The sequence below is a fragment of the Raphanus sativus genome, chromosome 6 (assembly GCF_000801105.2).
Source record: "Raphanus sativus cultivar WK10039 chromosome 6, ASM80110v3, whole genome shotgun sequence".
NCBI classification, from domain to species: domain Eukaryota; kingdom Viridiplantae; phylum Streptophyta; class Magnoliopsida; order Brassicales; family Brassicaceae; genus Raphanus; species Raphanus sativus.
Genome location: NC_079516.1, coordinates 31,366,784 through 31,389,319, shown reverse-complemented (window position 1 = coordinate 31,389,319; position 22,536 = coordinate 31,366,784). Strand labels below are relative to the sequence as shown.

The window sequence follows — 22,536 nt, the reverse complement described above, 5'->3', positions numbered from 1 at the left end:
TACTGGACCGTTTTCAGGTTTCGTTAAACCAGCTGAGCCTTACGAGTTTCGAGATCCTTATCGGTCTCGTAATTCTGAGTTACGAGCGCGGCTTATCCCTCACTGCCGACCATTTTGAGGCACTTCTGAGGCTGCAATACAACAAGGAGTCTGCCTCCTGGCGACTGACTCCTCGTCCCATAATGCTGGTAGTAAGGGTAACTGTTTCCAATTTTAACAATTGGAAACAATTATTCTTCTACGTCCGACTTAATGCTGCGTCTGTCGCGGAGGAGTTTATTCTGATGTTTCGGACGGTTCCAAATCCCCTTCCAAACATCAGCGTGGTCCATCCCTGGCCTATGAACATTATGGAGGTGAGGGACGCGATGAGGAGCGGTGATCATTGGTGGACCAGTTTTACCGGTCAGAGGGTTCGGAAGGCGATCCGATTGGTTCACTCTGACTTCGAGGCGAAGGGTGAGATTGATTTTGCGCCCGTTGAGCATCTCTCGGAGCGTGTTCCGGACGAGAGATCGCCTGAGTTGCCGCAGAAAAATAAAGACATCGAGGTGGAGGATCAAGACTTTCCTGCGGACGATTCTCCACTTCCGGGATGGGATCCGTTTCTAGGCTTTGGCGATGAGAGTGGTTCGAGTGACGCGCAAATTCCCAATTTTGACGACTTCTTTTCCGGTCTTCCTGATCATCCTAACCCGTTCTCCTTTGGGGAGGAAACAGAGGAGAGGCCTGAAGTGTTGGCGGAATATTCTCGCGTGGTGAAAGGGGTTAGTTTCTATTTCTTCCTTCATTCTCTTTGTTTATCCGATCGTATTTTTATTTTTGTAAAAAATAAAAATTATATTTTTGAATTTCGCAGGCGATGAACCATCTCGGCTCGGCGCTGGTGGATAGTCAGAGAGAATCATGGATCTGGCGCTTCAAAGCGGAGAATAACGCGAATGACTTGGCACGATTCCAGGAGGAGACCTCAGAGCGGAACTTAAGGCGGCCGCCGATCATGCTAGAGAGATTCGCCGAGCGAGGAGGCTGGCCAAGCGGGAGATCGCCGCCGAGATGCAGAATCGGGCGACGCGTTTCCAAGAGGACTATTACAATCCCTGGGCGGCCGATGCCGCGGTAGGCGATTTTCGCGAGTGTCGCGGATCGGTTGGAGCTCTCACGAGGACTCAGCAAAGGGATTATGTTTACAAAGAGGAGTTGAGCCTCATGCAGGATGGCATGAAGGACAATGTTCACGCCGAGTCGCTTGTTCCTCCCATCGAGGAAAGGATCTGGGGACTCTGGGAGCCGATCCCCGTTTCTCCTGACACGGTGGAGATCGCGACCGAAGCGGAGGGAGGTGAAGATGAGGTGACTTATCCGACGGAGTTCGGAACTTCGTCGTCGGATGATTTTATCCTTTACTGAATTTGTCAGGAAAATGTTTTCCCCTATCTTTGTATTTTCGTGGCCAAGTGTGGCCGTTTTATCTGTTTATGCCGCGACCGTAGTAGGTTGCGCAATTTTATGTTTTTCGGGACTGGCCTTTTAAGGCTTTGAATCCCTGCCGTCTTCGCGCGGCTTTTTTTTTATAAATATGAAGTAAGTTTTTTTCGATGATTTATGTTTTATGATCTGATTTAAACTTTCGCCAAGTGTAGAGGATAGAATGCGAGTAGTCAGTTCGTATTCTAACTCTTAATTCGTTGCTTGGTTCGTATGCTGCTTTTTAACGAGCGTTTTAGGTGTAAGCGATAAGAGACATGTTTTGGGATCTCGTATTTAATACTATGTCCGTGAGATGTTAAGTGCCAGCAAGACTGGGCTTAGGGCAAGACCTAGGTATAGTCTCAGCATCAAGGCTATGCGACGACTGATCGGCTTCCGTTTGCCTGTTTGTGATTTCGACCTGATTTGTACCGTTTTAAAATCCGCGAAATGTTATCGGCTTATACGATTTGTCTGGGTACGAACCGAGCGACTTCCTTTACGAAGTGCTAGACGAAATTTCGATTTTCTTGTATAGCGCGCTATGGTATCTTGGTCGGATGTAAGAGGATCTTGTGAAAAGATCTGACTACGAAATTTTTTTTTAAGTGAAACGTTTCTTTATTTGCCCGTCGGGACCAATCGACGGGTTTTTTTCGTTTTTTAAAGTCGCGGACTATTTTGATTAAAATGTTTAAAGTCGCAGATGGACTATTTCGACGGATGATACGAATTAAGTATCTTCAGTAAAACTGCGACGTCTCACATTTTCTTGAGGATACGTTTTTTCGTTTCTGGAGTGTTTAAGAATCGTTAGATTGAGAAAGAGGATTTTATTGAAAAAGTTTCGAATATTTCGAATACAAGTGCGGGTGAACTTTTTTTTTTGTGGGAGTATACGAGTATACGCACCCACTCCCCCCCCCTTTTTGGTGAGGGGGATAGCTGAACTCGCCGGGTTTCGACGGGCTGCCTACGTACCTCTTTTGAGGATCAAGCCATCTCGTAGTTCTGATTATGCCGCAAGTGTGTTTACTCGTCGGTTAGATTTTCGTCGACCGCTTTAGTCGCGGGGTCGACGTTTTCCTCGGGATTTTTCTCTTCCCGTTGAGTTGTGACATCGTCTTTGGAGTCGGGGGCGGTTCCGATCTCCGAATCTGCTTCTGCAGAAGGCATCACTGTGTCTTTTGTCGGGGCATCTTTGGTGGTAGGTTGGGTTCGCTTGCGTTTAAGCGTGGAGGTCGTCGTTACCTGCCTTAACTTATGCTCCGCTAGGAAACAAAGTCGCGACTGTTTTTGACAACCCTAGATTGCGGCCACTCCAGTCCTGGTTGGGAATTTGACGCCCAAGTGATAAGTCGAGAGAATGGCCTTCATGGTGTTTAGCCATGGTGTTCCCATAATCGCGTTGTAAATAGCCGGGCTATCTACCACTGCGAAGTCAACTATCTTGGTGACGTTTTTTGCTATGACGGGTAGTTGGATGGATCCCAGGGTCATGGACGTTTGTCCAGAAAAGCCCGTGAGCGGTTTTGGTACCGGAGTGATTTCTCTGAGCTCAACGCCCATCCTTCTTAGTGTATCGCGGAAGATTAGGTTCACCGTGCTTCCGGTGTCGATGAGTATTCTTGCGACTTCGAGATCTCTTATTACGAGATCAATGACCAAGGGCTCGCAGTGAGGCTGGTCGACTCCGCAAGCCTCTTCTTTTGTGAATGTGATCGAGGCGCTCTGTCCGTCTTGAGGAGGAGATCGCGGAGGGTACTTGCAGTACTGGGATTCTCCCATGATCATATTCACCCTCTTGCGGGAGTTATCATTCCCCCTATCGTCTGGTCTTCTCTCGCGCTTTTCTCCGGCCTGATTTCTCGGCGACGATTTTTCCGCGGAAGGATTCTTATTGGTTTTTGGCGGACGGTCGGAGTCAAGGATTAAATCCTTGACGCTGGTTACTCCAAAGAATTCTCCAGCAAGCAGTTTCGAGGCAAGCCTTGCCCCTACGACTTTGCAGTTAGCCGTGGAGTGACCTTCGGTTTGATGGAACTCGCAGTAGACGTTTTTATCGTAACTCTGGTTACGGTTCCACGTATTTCCCGAAGTTCTGCCTTGCTCCGTATTGACCGCGTAATTGTGTGCGCCTTGGAGTTCTTCCCCCTCGTGATGGACGTACTTGTCGTTACGAGAGGTTTTTTTCTTCGACTTCGGATCCACGTCTTTCGAAGAGTTCCTTGCCGGCTTATGTTTTTGCGACAAGACTTTCGTCTCTTCTTCGATCATTATGTATTCCGAGGCTTTGTGGAGGGCGTCCTGGATTGTGCGAGGTTTTTCGAGCGTTATCCACTTTCTGAACTTCTACTTGTACCAGAGCGCCTTCCTGAGCGCGTCGATGGCGACTTTGTCGCTGATTCCGCTGACCTTTGCCATGATCAGTTTGAAACGGTTTATGAACTCACGGAGAGACTCGCCCTCTTCTTGGGTTAGGCTCCAGAGATCAACATCGGAAGTTTCTCTATCGATGAACATAGAGTATTTAAGGAGAAATTTCGATGCGAGTTGGCGAAAGCTTCTGATAGAGTTTCGCTTCAAACGGGAGAACCATTCGAGCGCCGCACCTTCAAGATTTTCGACGAACAAGCGACAGTAACCAGCGTCTTTCTCGCTTTCTCTAAGCCTGGCTCTTCCCATAGTGATATGGAACGCATGGAGATGCGCCTTCGGGTCGGTTGTACCGTTATACATCGGTATCTTGAGCTTTCCCGGATTAGACACCTTTGTCTCGGAGATCCGCGTGGTGATGGGCGTTTTTCGGGCCACCTCGAGTAGCCTGTCGATTTCTGGGGCAGCACTCGTGGCGTGGTGAATCTGCGATTTTACAGCCCTTACTTCCGCAGCAGTCTTGGTTATGTAATCGCGGAGATCTCGTATGTCGGGATCCTCTCCGGCGGTTTTCCGAGCTTATCGGCGTTCGCGGCGAGTAATCTCGGTTTGCCTTTCGACAAGTTCCTCCTGTTCGACCCAATAGATGTTTTCCTCTTCTTCCGTCATGGGTTTGTCGAACGGAGATTTCTCCTGAGCCGAACGGCTGCGGGTTCTCCTTGGGTGGACGTCGACGTCTTCGTCGGAGTCGTCGCTGAGATCTAGGTCAATACGCTAGACTTCATACACATCAGTGTCCTTTTCGGACGGCGGAGGTTTCTCCGAGTTGCCTTTCGCGACAGGGGATATTTCGCTAGTATTTTGTCCAGATGGACGTTCCTGCGAAGTTCCAGGCCTATCGTGTTGGGTTGCGAACTCGAGTCTCCTGCCGCGGAGTTTTGTAGCTCCGCGAGGGAGGAGTGCGCGGGATCTTGCCGTTAAGGTTTGAACCTGTTAGGTCAGGGTTCCCACGAGCTTATCCTGCTCCTCCGACATCTTTTGTAGGCGAAAAGCAGTTTCTTGAACTCGTCGAGCGATGTGGCGTTGGCAGGTGCGTCGGCCGCGGAAAAATCCGCTGCGGGAGTGTTCAAGGCGTCCTTGGGTGCTCCGTTTAAAGGAGTTTGCAAGTTCGCTGAATCGTCGTTAGTCATGTCTGGTTGAGCGTGAGCTGGTCGTGAGTAAGATTGATCCGTACTGATAGAACCAAAATCAAGCACCGTCCTTTTTGGTTCATGGACACGGCCCAAGATGGGGATCATGTCGACCAGCTTGATCCAACCGAGATTTTTCCATCAGATCGTGACACTACTTTGGAGCTGAATGAGCCGAGTGAGATAAGTGACACTACTATGGAGCTGAATGAGCTAAGTGACACTGAAGAAGGAGCTGGTTCAGCTGCTGGGCGAAATGAGCCTTTTTCGGCCCACCGAAAAATTCATAACAAATTTGATTTGGGTCTGATTTACACCAAATTCGACCAGGCCTTTCCTGATGGTCTCCTACCCATTTGCATCAAGAAATATCAACAAAAGGAGTCAAAGTCGTGCCTAGGAAAGAGGCATTCAAACTCTGGTCAAAAGTCATAGTCCACATTTCGGTTTTCCATAAAAAGTCTTAGTCTTTGTTTGTGTTTTCTAAGCTTCTAGTTTTCCACAATTATTTAAGTATTTCTTTGACTCATTCTACTATAAATATGTAATTCCTTTGATGAATAAAATCAGATCATTTTGGAGTTTATTTTTGTTTCTTCTCGGAGTGAGAGAGAGAGTTCTTTAGCTAGTTCATCGGTTTGAACCGGCTTGTTGATTTGGTGGTTAGCCAATCATCTTTGTGTGTTATTTGGTGGTTAGCCAACGCACTACATCCGTTCTTTGGTGGTTAGCCTTAGATCGAGGGTATATCAAGAGCCATTCCGCACCTCTTGACGATCCATTCATTCCATCCCAGTTCCGGAAGTGCCTCGCCTTCTCGGTTCATATCCAACATCCGGCCAAAGCCATCCTCCCGATTTTGGGTCTATCATTTGGTATCAGAGCCACTTTGGCTGGTTTGTTTTCTATCTTCTTTCCACCTTCTCATCTCTTCATCATTTCTTATTTCTTTTTGGATCTGGGCTGTTCCTTTACTCCCTTGTGATCGCCATTTTAAAAAAAAAAAGAAAAAAAAATCAGAAAAAAAGAAAAAAGAAAAAAAAAAGATTGGCTTGAATCACTTGGAGTGGTGGAAGAGTAATCCTGCTGGCTGAAGAGAAACCCAGCCTTAGGACAGTTAAGGCGGATCCACAAAAAAAAAAAAAATCTCTTCATCTTCATTTCTTTTCCTTTTTCCACAAAGTTTGTTTTGGGTTTTGATTGCTGAATTTTGACTGCCTATCATCCTTTGAACCAGTAAAAGAACTCTGAGTGATCACCTAAAAATCGTGAGATCAAACACTTTGAGAGTGTGAGAATTTTTATGTGCTAACGTTTATTAAGTGTTTCAGGATGTTTGGACTTCTCAAGAAATCAAAACCACAACAAGATGTCTACTTCCCTTTTAAAACTGCTTTTGAAGAGGAACAATTGATTTTCGATAAGAAACAGTTTGCTTCTAATGGGTTTGATTTTGTGCAGAAACAAAGGAAGAGACGAAACATGTTCAATGATGATGAGAAGAGGGTCAGAAATGGTGATCGTTCCTTCACCAAAGCCAAGAGAAGCAGATCTGATATGCTTGATCAGAAAGAGCTTCAGACTTATGCCAGCTTGGAGAAGATGTTGCAGAAGGCAATTCATGTTATCCGGCAACTCAAAAAGAAGGGAAACACCAACACTTCTCCTGCACCAAAACAGCAAAGTAATATTTCTTTTCTTTCAAATTCAGATTTGAAAACTAATGTGTTGTCTTCTGATAAAAGCAAAGCTATGAAACCCACAAGCAAAGCTCATTCTACCAGGTGCTTCAAATGCCATAAGATCGGTCATTATGCTAACAAGTGTCAAAAGCAAAGACCGTTGGTGACTTTGGAAAATGAGAACGTTGAAACCGAGCCAGAAAAGGAAGACCCTTTGCCAATTTTCAATGACTTCACACATGAGCCAGTGGAGGGGCTACATGAAGAACAAATCCATGGTCATCAAGCCAACCAAGAAGGGTCTTCTTCCATTCAAAAACTGGACCAAACTCAAGGTGAGCATTGTGCTGATTATGGTTCTTTTGCTTATAATCCTTTTCCTTTTAATGTTTCAGATTTGAGGACAAATCTTTTTGAAGAGGGAGAGTATGATAGAACCAAAATCAAGCACCGTCCTTTTTGGTTCATGGACACGGCCCAAGATGGGGATCATGTCGACCAGCTTGATCCAACCGAGATTTTTCCATCAGATCGTGACACTACTTTGGAGCTGAATAAGCCGAGTGAGATAAGTGACACTACTATGGAGCTGAATGAGCTAAGTGACACTGAAGAAGGAGCTGGTTTAGCTGCTGGGCGAAATGAGCCTTTTTCGGCCCACCGAAAAATTCATAACAAATTTGATTTGGGTCTGATTTACACCAAATTCGACCAGGCCTTTCCTGATGGTCTCCTACCCATTTGCATCAAGAAATATCAACAAAAGGAGTCAAAGTCGTGCCTAGGAAAGAGGCATTCAAACTCTGGTCAAAAGTCATAGTCCACATTTCGGTTTTCCATAAAAAGTCTTAGTCTTTGTTTGTGTTTTCTAAGCTTCTAGTTTTCCACAATTATTTAAGTATTTCTTTGACTCATTCTACTATAAATATGTAATTCCTTTGATGAATAAAATCAGATCATTTTGGAGTTTATTTTTGTTTCTTCTCGGAGTGAGAGAGAGAGTTCTTTAGCTAGTTCATCGGTTTGAACCGGCTTGTTGATTTGGTGGTCAGCCAATCATCTTTGTGTGTTATTTGGTGGTTAGCCAACGCACTACATCCGTTCTTTGGTGGTTAGCCTTAGATCGAGGGTATATCAAGAGCCATTCCGCACCTCTTGACGATCCATTCATTCCATCCCAGTTCCGGAAGTGTCTCGCCTTCTCGGTTCATATCCAACATCCGGCCAAAGCCATCCTCCCGATTTTGGGTCTATCATTTGGTATCAGAGCCACTTTGGCTGGTTTGTTTTCTATCTTCTTTCCACCTTCTCATCTCTTCATCATTTCTTATTTCTTTTTGGATCTGGGCTATTCCTTTACTCCCTTGTGATCGCCATTTTAAAAAAAAAAAAGAAAAAAAAATCAGAAAAAAAGAAAAAAGAAAAAAAAAAGATTGGCTTGAATCACTTGGAGTGGTGGAAGAGTAATCCTGCTGGCTGAAGAGAAACCCAGCCTTAGGACAGTTAAGGCGGATCCACAAAAAAAAAAAAATCTCTTCATCTTCATTTCTTTTCCTTTTTCCACAAAGTTTGTTTTGGGTTTTGATTGCTGAATTTTGACTGCCTATCATCCTTTGAACCAGTAAAAGAACTCTGAGTGATCACCTAAAAATCGTGAGATCAAACACTTTGAGAGTGTGAGAATTTTTATGTGCTAACGTTTATTAAGTGTTTCAGAATGTTTGGACTTCTCAAGAAATCAAAACCACAACAAGATGTCTACTTCCCTTTTAAAACTGCTTTTGAAGAGGAACAATTGATTTTCGATAAGAAACAGTTTGCTTCTAATGGGTTTGATTTTGTGCAGAAACAAAGGAAGAGACGAAACATGTTCAATGATGATGAGAAGAGGGTCAGAAATGGTGATCGTTCCTTCACCAAAGCCAAGAGAAGCAGATCTGATATGCTTGATCAGAAAGAGCTTCAGACTTATGCCAGCTTGGAGAAGATGTTGCATAAGGCAATTCATGTTATCCGGCAACTCAAAAAGAAGGGAAACACCAACACTTCTCCTGCACCAAAACAGCAAAGTAATATTTCTTTTCTTTCAAATTCAGATTTGAAAACTAATGTGTTGTCTTCTGATAAAAGCAAAGCTGTGAAACCCACAAGCAAAGCTCATTCTACCAGGTGCTTCAAATGCCATAAGATCGGTCATTATGCTAACAAGTGTCAAAAGCAAAGACCGTTGGTGACTTTGGAAAATGAGAACGTTGAAACCGAGCCAGAAAAGGAAGACCCTTTGCCAATTTTCAATGACTTCACACATGAGCCAGTGGAGGGGCTACATGAAGAACAAATCCATGGTCATCAAGCCAACCAAGAAGGGTCTTCTTCCATTCAAAAACTGGACCAAACTCAAGGTGAGCATTGTGCTGATTATGGTTCTTTTGCTTATAATCCTTTTCCTTTTAATGTTTCAGATTTGAGGACAAATCTTTTTGAAGAGGGAGAGTATGATAGAACCAAAATCAAGCACCGTCCTTTTTGGTTCATGGACACGGCCCAAGATGGGGATCATGTCGACCAGCTTGATCCAACCGAGATTTTTCCATCAGATCGTGACACTACTTTGGAGCTGAATGAGCCGAGTGAGATAAGTGACACTACTATGGAGCTGAATGAGCTAAGTGACACTGAAGAAGGAGCTGGTTTAGCTGCTGGGCGAAATGAGCCTTTTTCGGCCCACCGAAAAATTCATAACAAATTTGATTTGGGTCCGATTTACACCAAATTCGACCAGGCCTTTCCTGATGGTCTCCTACCCATTTGCATCAAGAAATATCAACAAAAGGAGTCAAAGTCGTGCCTAGGAAAGAGGCATTCAAACTCTGGTCAAAAGTCATAGTCCACATTTCGGTTTTCCATAAAAAGTCTTAGTCTTTGTTTGTGTTTTCTAAGCTTCTAGTTTTCCACAATTATTTAAGTATTTCTTTGACTCATTCTACTATAAATATGTGATTCCTTTGATGAATAAAATCAGATCATTTTGGAGTTTATTTTTGTTTCTTCTTGGAGTGAGAGAGAGAGTTCTTTAGCTAGTTCATCGGTTTGAACCGGCTTGTTGATTTGGTGGTCAGCCAATCATCTTTGTGTGTTATTTGGTGGTTAGCCAACGCACTACATCAGTTCTTTGGTGGTTAGCCTTAGATCGAGGGTATATCAAGAGCCATTCCGCACCTCTTGACGATCCATTCATTCCATCCCAGTTCCGGAAGTGCCTCGCCTTCTCGGTTCATATCCAACATCCGGCCAAAGCCATCCTCCCGATTTTGGGTCTATCACGTACCCCCCCCCCCTCCTTCTAGCGCCAAACTGTGGGAACTGAAATTCGCACCGTCAATATTTCATATATTTTAGGAAAGTAGGAAAACCCTAATTTCCCAGAAGGTCCCGGATTTCTGAGAAACCACACGTCAAGCAATCAGAACACGATAACAACAGAAAAATAAAATATGAATCGTAAAAAGAGAGTAAGAAGGGTTTTATTCTGAATCTGCGTATAAGCGTGACAACAATAGGACAACGTGCTTCGGCTACGAGAGCTGTCGGCGAGATCCTAGTTCTAATACCCGAAGGTGGCTAAACCTAGTTGAGTCGCAGCTCGAAAAATAAAAATGGAAAGTTGCCTAAATTGCTCTAAGTGCTAAGTTGCTCTGTAAAAGTGATCCCTCTATGCCTCTCGCCTTGAACTCCTTATATACTCCCTCCAAGGTCGGTTTACGCTTCCCCATTTTGCCCTTAAGCCGTCATAGTCGAAAAAATGGGAATATTCCATTTTTTCCGATCTTCATGATTATCTGCGGAAATTTTCCATTTTTTCCGTGGAAACTGATGCTTATCCACCAATCATAAACCGTCATAAGGTTTATGGGTTTTTAAGAAATCGCTAGTGGGCCTCAAATCAAGTTTAGGACCTCTTTTGGACCGTATTTTTGATTCGAGACATTTTTACGATTTTTCCGATAAAGTTAATTTTCCGCGGTTTTATCGTAAACCAAACGGACGATTCCATTTGATCGAGAGATCAAGAAACGGATAGTCGTGAGTTGCGGAGAACGGCTATATGGATAGTCGAGAATGCATAGTTTTATGTCGTATCGTCGTTTCGGAACACTTCGGACGTTTCGGAGGATGATTGATGCACGAACGCTCGGTTGCTACAGTGACCAAACTTTGTCCGCAGCTCGGTCGCTATAGCGACCGAGCGTGGTATCGTGATCCATTCGCTATAGCAACCGAGCTCTTATCCGTGACCCGATCGCCATCGCGATCGGGTTTGTGCCGTGGGTTATGGTCCGTTGTCCGAACGTTTGGAACCATTGCGAAGTTACGATTCTCAGGATGCTTCTTTGCGGATGTTTGGACCTTTGATAACAATGTTCCGTTTGTTTTAAGAAATCGTAAACTTTCTCAAGCCGTTGAGAAATCGTTGATTTCCTAAGTCGTTGATTAAGAAATCGTTTTATTTAAGAAATCGTTGATTTCTTAAATCGTTGATTAGGAAATCGTCGTTTTAATGAATCGTTCCTTTAAAACAAGGGGTTTCCGTAAATTCTTCGTATAAGTTAATCTTTTCCAAAAAACCGTAAAAGATTTCTAAGTAAATAATTTTTAACGGAATTTTGGATGCCAACTTTGCCTTGTCCGATTTCGAACCCAACAGGGTTTATAAAAACTATAAATATAAGTAATGAATTTAAAAATTAGAACGTTATACCTGACCGATACCATATCGTTCGATGTGAATGAAAGAATGTCGCTCGTCGCGGATATAGTCTAGTCGATCGATGTCGACTTGGTCGCGTCGGTCGATAGAGAAGGTAAACGTCTACTTGGATCTCTTTTTTTTAGACCTGCATAAAATAAGGACGAAAATAAGTAGTAGTAATCAATAAAAATAGTAGTAATACCTAATAGTGGGTTGCCTCCCACTCAGCGCTTTGTTATAGTCATTTAGCTTGACTTTGGAAGTTGCATGACTTAGTTGTGGTTGGAGCAGTTGTTTGCTGGTGTGCAAACATCTCCTTCTTCTGTGGATTGAGTTGCAGTGAAGCTTCTTGTGGCATCATCTGATCTGGTCCATCTGGTGCATATCTGCTAAGTCATCTTTGATAATTTGTAGCCTCCTATCCAAGTCTTCCATGTTGAACTGATGATGGCTGTAATCATATGCTGAAGGCTCCGGCAGTTTTTTATGTAGTGTAGGTAGCACACCGTCCGTGGTGGTTTCCTTTCGGACTGCTGGTGTATCGGTATCGATCGATGCATCTTCTTCTGTGTCGATCTCTTTTCAAGTACCATCGCCGAGCGATACGTAATGTGGGAACCGAAATTCGCACCGTCAATAAACGTATAAATTAGGAAACTAGGAAAACCCTAATTTCCCTGAGGTCCCAGATATCTGAGAAACCACACGCCAAGCAATCAGAACACGAAAATAAAACGAGAATAATAAGAAATCGTCAAAATAAATGGAGAGCAAAGAAAGATCTTATTTCCGATTTCGCGTTTGAGCGTAACAACAAGGTAACGTGCTTTGGCTACGAGAGCTGTCGGCGAGATTCCTAGTCTAATACCCGAAGGTGGCTAAACATAATTGAGTCGCAGCTCGAATAACAAAAACGGAAAAATGTCTAAATTGCTCTAAGTGCTAGTTTGCTCCCAAAAAAGTCTCTCTTTATGCCTCTCTCCTAGGTCGGTTTGTGCCTTCCTCTTTTGCCCTTAAGCCGTCATAGTCCGAAAATGGAGATATTCCATTTTTTCCGATCTTCATGATTATCTCTGAAATGTTTCCATTTTATCCGCGAGAAATGATGTTTATCCTCCAAGCATAATCCGTTGCAAGGTTTATGGGATTTTAATAAATCGTAAGTGGGCCTCGAATCAAGTTTAGGACCCTTCGGGCCGTCTTATTGTTTGAGACGTTTGTTACGATTTCTCCGATAAAGTTAATTTTCCGCGGTTTCATCGTAAACCAAGCTGACGATCCCATTTGATCGAGAAATCAAGAAATGGTTAGCCGTGGCTTGCGGGGGATTGTTATAAGGATAGTCGAGAATGCATAGTTTTACGTATCGTCGTTTCAGAAGACCTAGGACGTTTCAGAAAATGGTTGATGCACGTATGCTCGGTCGGTATAGCGACCAAGCTTTGTCCGCAGCTCGGTCGCTATAGCGTCCGAGCTTGTTCCCGAGCTTGGTCGCTATAGCGACCGAGCTTGTTTCCGAGCCCGGTCGCTATAGCGACCGAGCTTGTTTCCGAGCCCGGTCGCTATAGCGACCTAGCTTGTTTCCGAGCTTGGTCGCTATAGCGACCGATCTGGGCGTTCCCTTTGCTGTTCCGCGATGGCCAAGCTGCATCTTCGTGGTTTAACGATCATTTGTTTTTTCCGATGATCGTGTTTTAACGATAACGTGGTTTAGTCGTGGAATCTTTCGCAAGGAGAGGATTTTTACGATTTCTTTTCGTAAAGAAATAAATGATGTCCTTTTATCGAATGTTTCAATACTAACTTCGTCGCGACGATTTTTGGCCCCAACAGTTAGCCCCTCAGCTCGCTAGAATCGTTTAGGGATTCTAGCGTGCGTTGAGGTGAGTCGGAGAAGATAGTCGTTTTTAGACGAAGTTCGTATTCGTAAACTCGTAAAAAATATTCATACGAAAAAGGGCAGAATACTTAAGAGTATGAATATGTGTATATATATATATATATATATATATATATATATTATTATTTGAAAAGTATATGGTCATACTTCTATAAGTATTGAGATTTCTTCTTCATTTCCTCCACACCTCTTCCTTTTCTTCTCTCAAATTCTCTCTCAAGATGTCTTCCTCTCAAGATGGCAAGAAGAACTCTGATGTTGAGATGACTGAGGTTTGATATACCATGAATTTCACCCGCTTTTAGCCATGGTATATGAGAGTTTTCAATCATATTTACTACGTTTTCAAAGTATTTTAGAGTATTTTTAGGCACAGGTACCTAATTGAAGAAAGCAATACTTTTGAGGCATTTTTGGAGCAATTTCACAAATGGAGAATCGACCGATAGGAAACATGTGAGATCAGACAATTGGAGCCTATTATAATCGATCGACAGATATCAATGAATGTCGATCGATATTAAGCCATTCGATGGATTACGATTTAGAAGATTTTCAAGTATTACAAAGTATGCTATTTGCACACCAAGTCCCTGGCCGCCTGTTAGGCTTTATATACCAGGGTTTTGTATAATTTTAGAGGCAGACTAGCCTAGAGACCTAGTAGAGAAGAGAAGCAATTTGGCTACCTTAGGAGAAGAGTTAGAGTTGGAGAGATAGATCTGAGACTACAAAACAGAGAAGATCTTGAACTCCCTTTTTATTCTACTCATACTCTCTTTGTTCCTTATTTCATATTGAGTTTTATTCAAACCATCATGATTTTGTCTCTCATGAATATGTCTGAGTAAACCTAATTGTTAGATTTAGGTTTCTCATAAGGGTGAATCATGTGATGAGATTGTGGCATTTGTTAGGGTGAATAAATTAGTAATCTCTTTCCAATTAGATCTTAGGATTGATGAGATAACCAACTGTATACTCTCAGTTCCCTGAAATAAACTAAAGTGATCTAACTGACTAGACACATGCGAAAGGTGGTCTAGATCATTAGAGAACGATTTCAACCAACCCGTTAATGCTTGCTAGAATTACCGTCGATCGATACAACCATCGTTGTAGCGATCGATTATATGAAAGGTGTATCGATCGATTAGACAAAAATCATATCGATCGACTCTTTTCCGTGATCAACAAACAACAGTCAATGGAGACCCTACTGGTCGTACCAATTGTTTGAGTTCAAAGAACTAAAACCCTAATGTCACTTTCAAACTGCATAAATTCATACCTGAGAAATACCTGAATCTAGCTATTCTCCTCATTAAAAAACAACCTTCATTTCAGTTACTGAACAACTTCTTTGTTCACTATATTATTTACTGCTTTAAAACAGGAAAAACCCTAAGTCTATCTTCATCTTTAATTAATTAAACCTTCAAGTAATCCTAGAGTTCTTGTGGATTCGATCCCTAAGTACTACATCTGAACCTCTTATTTGAGAGAGTAATTCACTTTTTAGGGTAATATGAGTGATATCAAATTTGGCGCCGTTGCCGGGGACTCTTTCTTATTACTTTTAGATTTAATTTAGGATTTAGAATAGACTTTGTTACTTTTGCTAATTTTTCTATTCTTTTGTTTTACAACATAAAGAATGGAGAATACAGATGTCGGCCAAGCATCGATCGACACGGAACATGGTCAATCGAGCGACGCAGACACAGAAATATCGATCGTTTCATCCGAAGCCTCATTGACCGATACCGCCCAGCCGGAAGCAGGTAAGTACCCTCTTACCAGTGCTAATAATGAGAAAGTAGTCCAAACTGAACCAATAGGTCAACCAAGCAACATTTCTAGCCAAACTACTGAAAAACAGGGGACTGAAATCCCTGTTAAGTCAAACTCTACCTTAAACTTAGGTAAAGAAATTAAATTGCCCTTGCAAGACTACTTAAACCCCAATAGGACCTATTCCAATAGGTCCGCTATTAGAATACCAGACGATGTTACCACGAAATCAAGTTTGATGTCGATTACTATAATATGGTGCGTCTAAACCCCTTTAAAAGATCTTCTTTAGAACATCCGCAAGACCACATTGAAGGTCTAGAGGAATTAATTCCATACAAATACATTCGTTGCAGACTTTTCCCATTTTCACTAGAAGGAGAAGCTTTAAGATGGTTGAACTGTCTACCAAAAGGATCCCTGACTAGTTGGAAAGAGATTAGAAACGTTTTCCTTAAGCAATTCTTCGACGATGCTCGTTACTGGGAAGTAAGAAGGCGAATTTCTACCTTCTGTTAGAATCCTCAGGAATCATTCAAAAATGCATGGTGAAGATTCAAGAGTTATGAAATCGAATGCCCCCACCATGGTTATCCAGAACCACAATTCCTCAAGATCTTTTACAAAGGTGTTATTCTGAGCTGTAAGACAACGATTGATACAGCAAGCGAAGGGAATTTCGTTACTATAAATCCTGTAGAAGCAAGACGCTTAATCGAAAACATGGCAACATGAAGATCTTATGAGGAGATGAATGAAGAAAAAGAAAGAGCTATAAACACAATAGAAAATACTAAGTTAGCTGAGATAAAAAAAATTCTATAAATTCGCTTCATTCCCTTCTAACAGATCGAAACCCACCTAACCTGAGCCAGTACTACAATAAAACGCCTCCTATATCAGAAGATGAGCTCGACTTTACAGAAGAGTTAGATACTACTGATCCTCATTCTGTGTTTAACGTGGACAGCTTCACACGAGACTATGAAATATGTGTGCAGTCTCGTACTGGGAGAGAGAAGTACAATCTAAAACAAGCTTTTACAGAGAACCATAAAATGATATTCGATTTTAATGGGAAAATAGACATCGTTTACGGTAAACTAAAGCAAAAGATGGATTTATTAATTAAACACCTACGGGGAATGGAAGACCAAATTGTTAACCTTGCAACTACTCTGAAAAGAGAGACATGCCGTCTTCCTGGAAGGACCGATGCTAACCCTGGGGCAAAACGCCAAGCATATGCTGTGATGTTGCGAAGCGGTAAACGCCTTGAAACAAATGCCAGAGACGATGCCAGCAATAAAAAAATCATTGATGATGCAGGAAAAAGCAATTCCAACCCCATAGAGCTTCTTGGTAATGATTCTGACTCAGGAACATCCGAATATAGGAGGAACTCTTCAAATAAAAGAACTATAGACTAAGAAAAAGAGAATCCTGATGCCGAGATCGAGATCGATCGCCTAGACGAACCAAATATCGATCGACCCACTGAGAGGGAAAACGATCGACCGTCTGGTAGCACTAACGATTGCGATATACAGCCTACCGGGACTGAACGAGTCTATCGAACTCCACCCCCATTTCCTCCAAACAAACCGCAAACTAAGAAGGAATTGGAACATGCAATTTGCAAAAAGGCCTTCGGTAAAATCATTTTCGAGATGCCTCTCAGTGACGCCATTAAGATAGCCCCCTCGGTGAAGAAGTACGTAAAAGATATGATATCCTCGATTGGAGAACAAAGCGTTATGATGGTGTCAGAGGAAGTAAGTGCGATGGTACAAGGAGAAACTTCAATCAAAAGGACTGACCCTGGCAGTTTTGTCCTAGATTGCAAGATACAAAACGCACGTTTTCCTCGATCTCTTTGTGATCTTGGTTCCAGTGTAAACTTCATGCCATACTCTGTGGCAGTTTCATTAGGTTATGATGAATTCGTTCCAACGCCAATCACGCTAGTTCTAGCTGATCGTTCTATTAGGGTACCTAAAGGGATCCTCGTAGATGTACCAATCAAAATTGACGATTGCTTCATACCAACGGATTTCGTTGTATTAAAGTATAAACAAGTACCGAAGGACCCCCTTATATTGGGTCGGCCCTTCTTGGCTACTGCAGGAGCAATCATAGATGTTAAAGGAGGAAAGATTAACTTAAATGTCGGAGATATATCAATGAACTTCGACATGGAAAAGCTAGTCAAACATCCTCTGATAGACGATCACGCCTTCTACACAGAAGAAGTTTATGAGCTAGAGAAGGAATACTTTATGGATATATGTTCCGTTAATCCACAAGAAGACATATTCACTCCTGATGAACAAGAAATTCTGAGCGTAGATAGCAGGACAGAGGATTATGCGAACCTTATGGACGCAAGTATCGAAACAGCAAACGAAGAAAATTACAATTCGGAAATTATTATGGATCAATACCTCAGGGAAACTATCGATCGATCATCTTCTTCATCGACTAACTGGAGTAAAGAAAAAGCACCCAAGGTTGAGCTAAAACCACTTCCAGCTGGCCTGAAATATGTGTTCCTTTGCGATAAATCATATCATGTCATTGTTAATGCCAATCTCACGAATGGAGAGCTTGCACTCCTGTTAAACAAACTGTGTAAGTATAGGAGAGCGATCGGGTATTCTCTCGATGATATTCTCGGAATAGCTCTTGACCTTTGCATGCACCGTATCCACCTTGAAGAAGATGCGAAAACATCTATAGAACAGCAAAGGAGACTTAACCCAAACCTAAAAGAGGTAGTGAAAAAAGAGATAATTAAACTTCTGGATGCTGGAGTTATATATCCTATCTCAGACAGTAAATGGGTAAGCCATGTGCATGTTGTACCAAAGAAAGAAGGGATCACAGTGGTTAAAAATGATAAAGATGAACTTATACCTACACGCACTATCACTGGACATCGAATGTGTATCGATTATAGGAAACTGAATGCTGCTACTAGGAAAGACCATTTTCCCTTACCTTTCATCGATCAAATGCTAGAATATTATTGTTTTCTTGACGGATATTCGGGATTTTTCCAGATACCGATACATCCAGCAGATCAGGAAAAGACAACTTTTACTTGCCCTACGGAACGTTTGCATATCGCAGAATGCCATTTGGACTATGTGACGCACCTGCCACTTTCTAACGCTGCATGATGTCAATATTCACAGACATGATCGAAGATTTCATGGAAGTCTTTATGGACGATTTTTTGGTTTACGGATCAAGTTTTAAGGATTGCCTAGACAACTTGTGCAAAGTAATGGAAAGATGCAAAGAAAAGAATCTTGTCCTAAACTGGGAAAAATGTCATTTCATGGTAAACGATGGTATAGTCCTTGGACATAAAGTTTCTGCAGCTGGAATAGAAGTGGACAGGGCCAAAATCGAAGTAATGACTGGTCTACCGGCACCCACAAATGTTAAAGACATAAGGAGTTTCCTTGGGCATGCCGGATTTTACAGAAGATTCATACAAGATTTCATTAAGATTGCTAGACCTTTGAATAATCTTCTATGCAAAGAGGTTAAATTTGATTTTACACCAGAATGCAAAGAGCCTTCGAAGCGCTGAAGAAGTCTCTTATAACTGCCCCAGTCGTACAACCACCGGATTGGAATCTACCTTTCGAGATTATGTGCAATACAAGTGATTTCGCAGTTGGAGCAGTTCTAGGGCAACGAAAAGATAAGAAACTGCACGCTATCTATTATGCGAGTCGCACACTCGACGAAGCTCAACGGAATTACTCTACCACAGAAAAAGAACTACTAGCAGTAGTTTATGCTTTCGAAAAATTCCGCCAGTACTTAGTTGGAGCCAATGTTATAGTTCACACTGATCATGCTGCTATCAAATACTTAATGCAGAAGAAAGATGCTAAACCAAGACTCATAAGATGGATCTTACTACTCCAAGAATTCGATATTGAGATCAAAGATAAAAGAGGAGTAGACAACGGAGTCGCTGATCATCTTTCCCGAATTCGAATTGAGGATAAAGTTCCTATAGATGATTACTTCCCTACAGAGAATATCGCTCTTTTAGACACGTCGTTCATAGGTCACATATCGCTAGAATCTGACGGATTATTGGACGAGCCTAATAACAAATTGTCAACCGACATTACTGATACAGGATCAATCGTAGCTATCAGCAACAAAATATCACGAGAACTTATTGACATACCAGTTAAAGTTGCATGTAATGCCTTGAAGCACAATGTATCTGATGTCTCTCTACAAGAAGCAAATGCGATTGGACAGAACATCAAAGACACATCAAAGACCGACCATGGTATGCCGATATAGTTAACTATTTAGCCGCCGATTTTGAACCAGAAAATTTGAAAGTCTATGAACGGAAGAAATTCTTTCGTGATGTTCGGAGATATCATTGGGACGAGCCTTATCTCTACAAGCACTTTTCTGACGGCATAATAGGAGATGCGTCTCTGAAGCTGAAATTCCAAACATCATTTACCAATGTCATAGCTCTGACTACGCAGGACATTTTGCAACTTTTAAAACAGTCTCCAAAATTCTCCAAGCAGGATTTTGGTGGTCAACAACTTTTCGCGATGTTCACGCTCATATAGCACAATCCGACAGATGTCAGAGGAGAGGAAAAATAAGCAAGAGACATGAGATGGAACAAAACTTTATCTTGGAAGTAGAAGTCTTCGACTGTTGGGGAATAGATTTTATGGGCCCTTTCCCATCTTCTTATGGAAATAAATATATCCTAGTCGCTGTAGACTACGTTTGAAAATGGGTTGAGGCAGTTGCTTCTCCAACAAATGACGCATCTGTAGTTGTCAAACTTTTCAAGAGCATTATCTTCCCGAGATTTGGAATTCCTAGAATAGTCATTTCATCAACAAAGTTTTTGACCGATTACTTGAGAAGAATGGTGTCCACCATCGTGTCGCTACACCTTATCACCCACAAACCAGCGGTCAAGTGGAAGTTTCGAACAGACAAATCAAATTTTTTTTAGTGAAAACTGTTTGAATAGATAGAAAAGATTGGTCTCGCAAACTAGACAACGCCTTATGGGCATATCGGACCGCTTACAAAACACTACTGGGAACGACACCCTTTCATTTATTTTATGGGTAATCATGCCATTTACCAGTTGAACTGGAGCACAAGGCAGCCTGGGCAACCAAATTATTAAATTTTTATATCAAGCCAGCTGCCGAGAGACGTTTAATTCAGCTTAACGAGCTCGATGAAATACGACATTTGGCAAAAGAGAATTCGAAGTTATATAAGGAACGAACAAAAGCTTATCACGATAAGAAGATAATATCTAGACACTTTGAACCGAACGACCAAGTTCTCTTATATAACTCCAGATTAAACCTTTTTCCTGGAAAACTGCGATCTCGTTGGTCAGGACCTTTTACCATCAAGGAAGTAAAACCTTCCGGAGCACTGACAATCATTAGTGAAGAAGGCGACGAGTTCACAGTAAATGGGCAGCGAGAAAAGCATTATTGGGCCAAACCACCAGACATAAAGCCCCTTCCGCTGCTACCACCCCGTGATAACTAAATACAGTTATCCTAAGTCGTGCTAAAGACTTTAAACTAAGTGCTGAATGGGAGGCAACACATTTTTCTTTTTATCTGCATTAATTTATTTTTAATTGCATTTTCATTTTAATTTTCACCCCATTGCTCTTTTTTTCCACGGCAGATCGAGTTTGGTTGGTGTTGGGCTTTCTTTCTTTTTTTGGTTCATTGCGTGTTATTGGCGTGGGTCAAGAAGCCCATTAATCTGGACGCGGTGGATAGAAGATGGCCTTCATCATTTACTCCACTGTTTCGCCGCCTAGACCTTCCTTCAACGCTTCACGACGTAACCCTAATCCTTCAGATAACCACCCTGATTTTCTCCGACAGCTTCTTTATCTCCCTTGCGTACTCCTCAATGTCCTCATTCACCTTCCTGTCCCATACAAAAAAAAAATAGGAATACATACACAAAAAGTAATAGATCATTCTATGAAGTACAAGAGTCAAACATTTTGCGAGTTGTAGTATGAACTTGAGTGGAGCGTAAATCTCTCTCCATGGTTAGGTCCTACTTCTTATGCAGCCCCAACTATATTGTGTTTTATGTCAAAGAAACTATTTGCATTCGGATCTCTAACCAATGAATTTCAATCTGTTCATAACCGACTTTCTGAGTGTCTGAATCTTCTTATGTTATTTGTTCAGATCATGGGCCGAAGAGAAAGGAAAGGAGCTACAGAATTTACCGCTCTGCCTTTGTTGGCCTTTTCTCATTAGACAGAGGAACACTAGGTAAAATTTTGTACTGGAAGCCTTCCATCTGATGAAATCTGTCTCCATCTTATTCAGTGTTTCCTAATTTGTTTATATTATTATCACAGTGCTGCAATTGTAATTAAACATTTCAAGCAGTGTAATATTTCTCAATCAGATGATGTGGAATTGCTGTTTTTCCTTAGCAAAAGTTTTTCATTTTTAATTTCTTGAAGCTGCTCGCTACTCCGCCTTCAGTGTCTATAACTATCTCAGAGATTTTTTCAAGTTTTGACCTTTATGGTAATGATGAATTGATTACGATGATCCTAATATGGGTTTTATTGTTTACATCCACAAATAGTTTAGAGTAAATTGGATTTAAGAGATACATTCATCTTAGATTTGTTACTCTAGGATTTTAGGAACATTTTTTGGGGAAATAGGATTTTAATTTTCTATAAATACCATAGTACCCTTCATTTAGCAATTAAGTTAAAAAAAAATTTAATATAATTTTCGTTTTTATTTACCTAATTAAAATAGTAAAAATCAAAATAATTATTTTAACTTAAGTGAAAATAGTAAAATTTAAGAAATAGTAAAAAAAAAGATAAAAGAGGAAAAGGAATTTCTCCAACCCTAATTTCATCGATTTCACGATTTCATCATCTTCTTCGGAGGTTCCTTTCAATGGCGATTCTTCAACTGAATTGAAAGCTCTCTTGTTCTTCGGTTTCTTCTGTTCTTCGATCTCTCCGCCGTTATCCCTTCCATCTCTTGTCTCTAATTTCCTAAACCGCATCTTCCTCTTCGATATCTTCAGTTCTTCCTCTTCGTCTGTTATCACTTAGACGAAATCCGACTCTTTCTTCTCACAAGGTATTAGATTACCACGAAACTCCACTCCTCGCTGGAACTAGACATCCATTCACCAGATTTGACATATATTAGAACCATGTTGATAGAGAGAAGAGAGAAGAGAGAAAGAGAGAAGAGAGAAGAGAAGAGAAGAGAAGGCCGCGATAAACACAAAGAACAAAGAGAAGGGGATCGTGGGAGGAGGAAGAAA

The 22,536-nt window shown here is 41.7% G+C and overlaps 1 protein-coding gene, 1 long non-coding RNA gene and 1 other non-coding gene across 3 annotated transcripts; 1 reads left to right on the top strand and 2 right to left on the bottom strand.

The window, feature by feature from the left end:
• Nucleotides 1-2,775: 2,775 nt before the first annotated feature.
• Nucleotides 2,776-3,747, bottom strand: LOC130495753 (uncharacterized). The gene has a single exon (XM_056987251.1). The coding sequence runs from the start codon at nucleotides 3,745-3,747 to the stop codon at nucleotides 2,776-2,778; it is 972 nt and encodes a 323-aa protein (XP_056843231.1).
• Nucleotides 3,748-15,648: 11,901 nt separating this feature from the next.
• LOC130497241 (small nucleolar RNA R71) lies at nucleotides 15,649-15,755 on the bottom strand. The gene has a single exon (XR_008936249.1). It is a non-coding gene; the product is annotated as a small nucleolar RNA R71 (small nucleolar RNA).
• Nucleotides 15,756-20,992: 5,237 nt separating this feature from the next.
• Nucleotides 20,993-21,661, top strand: LOC108832682 (uncharacterized). The gene is made up of 2 exons (XR_001946540.2): nucleotides 20,993-21,271; nucleotides 21,417-21,661. It is a non-coding gene; the product is annotated as an uncharacterized LOC108832682 (long non-coding RNA).
• Nucleotides 21,662-22,536: the final 875 nt, after the last annotated feature.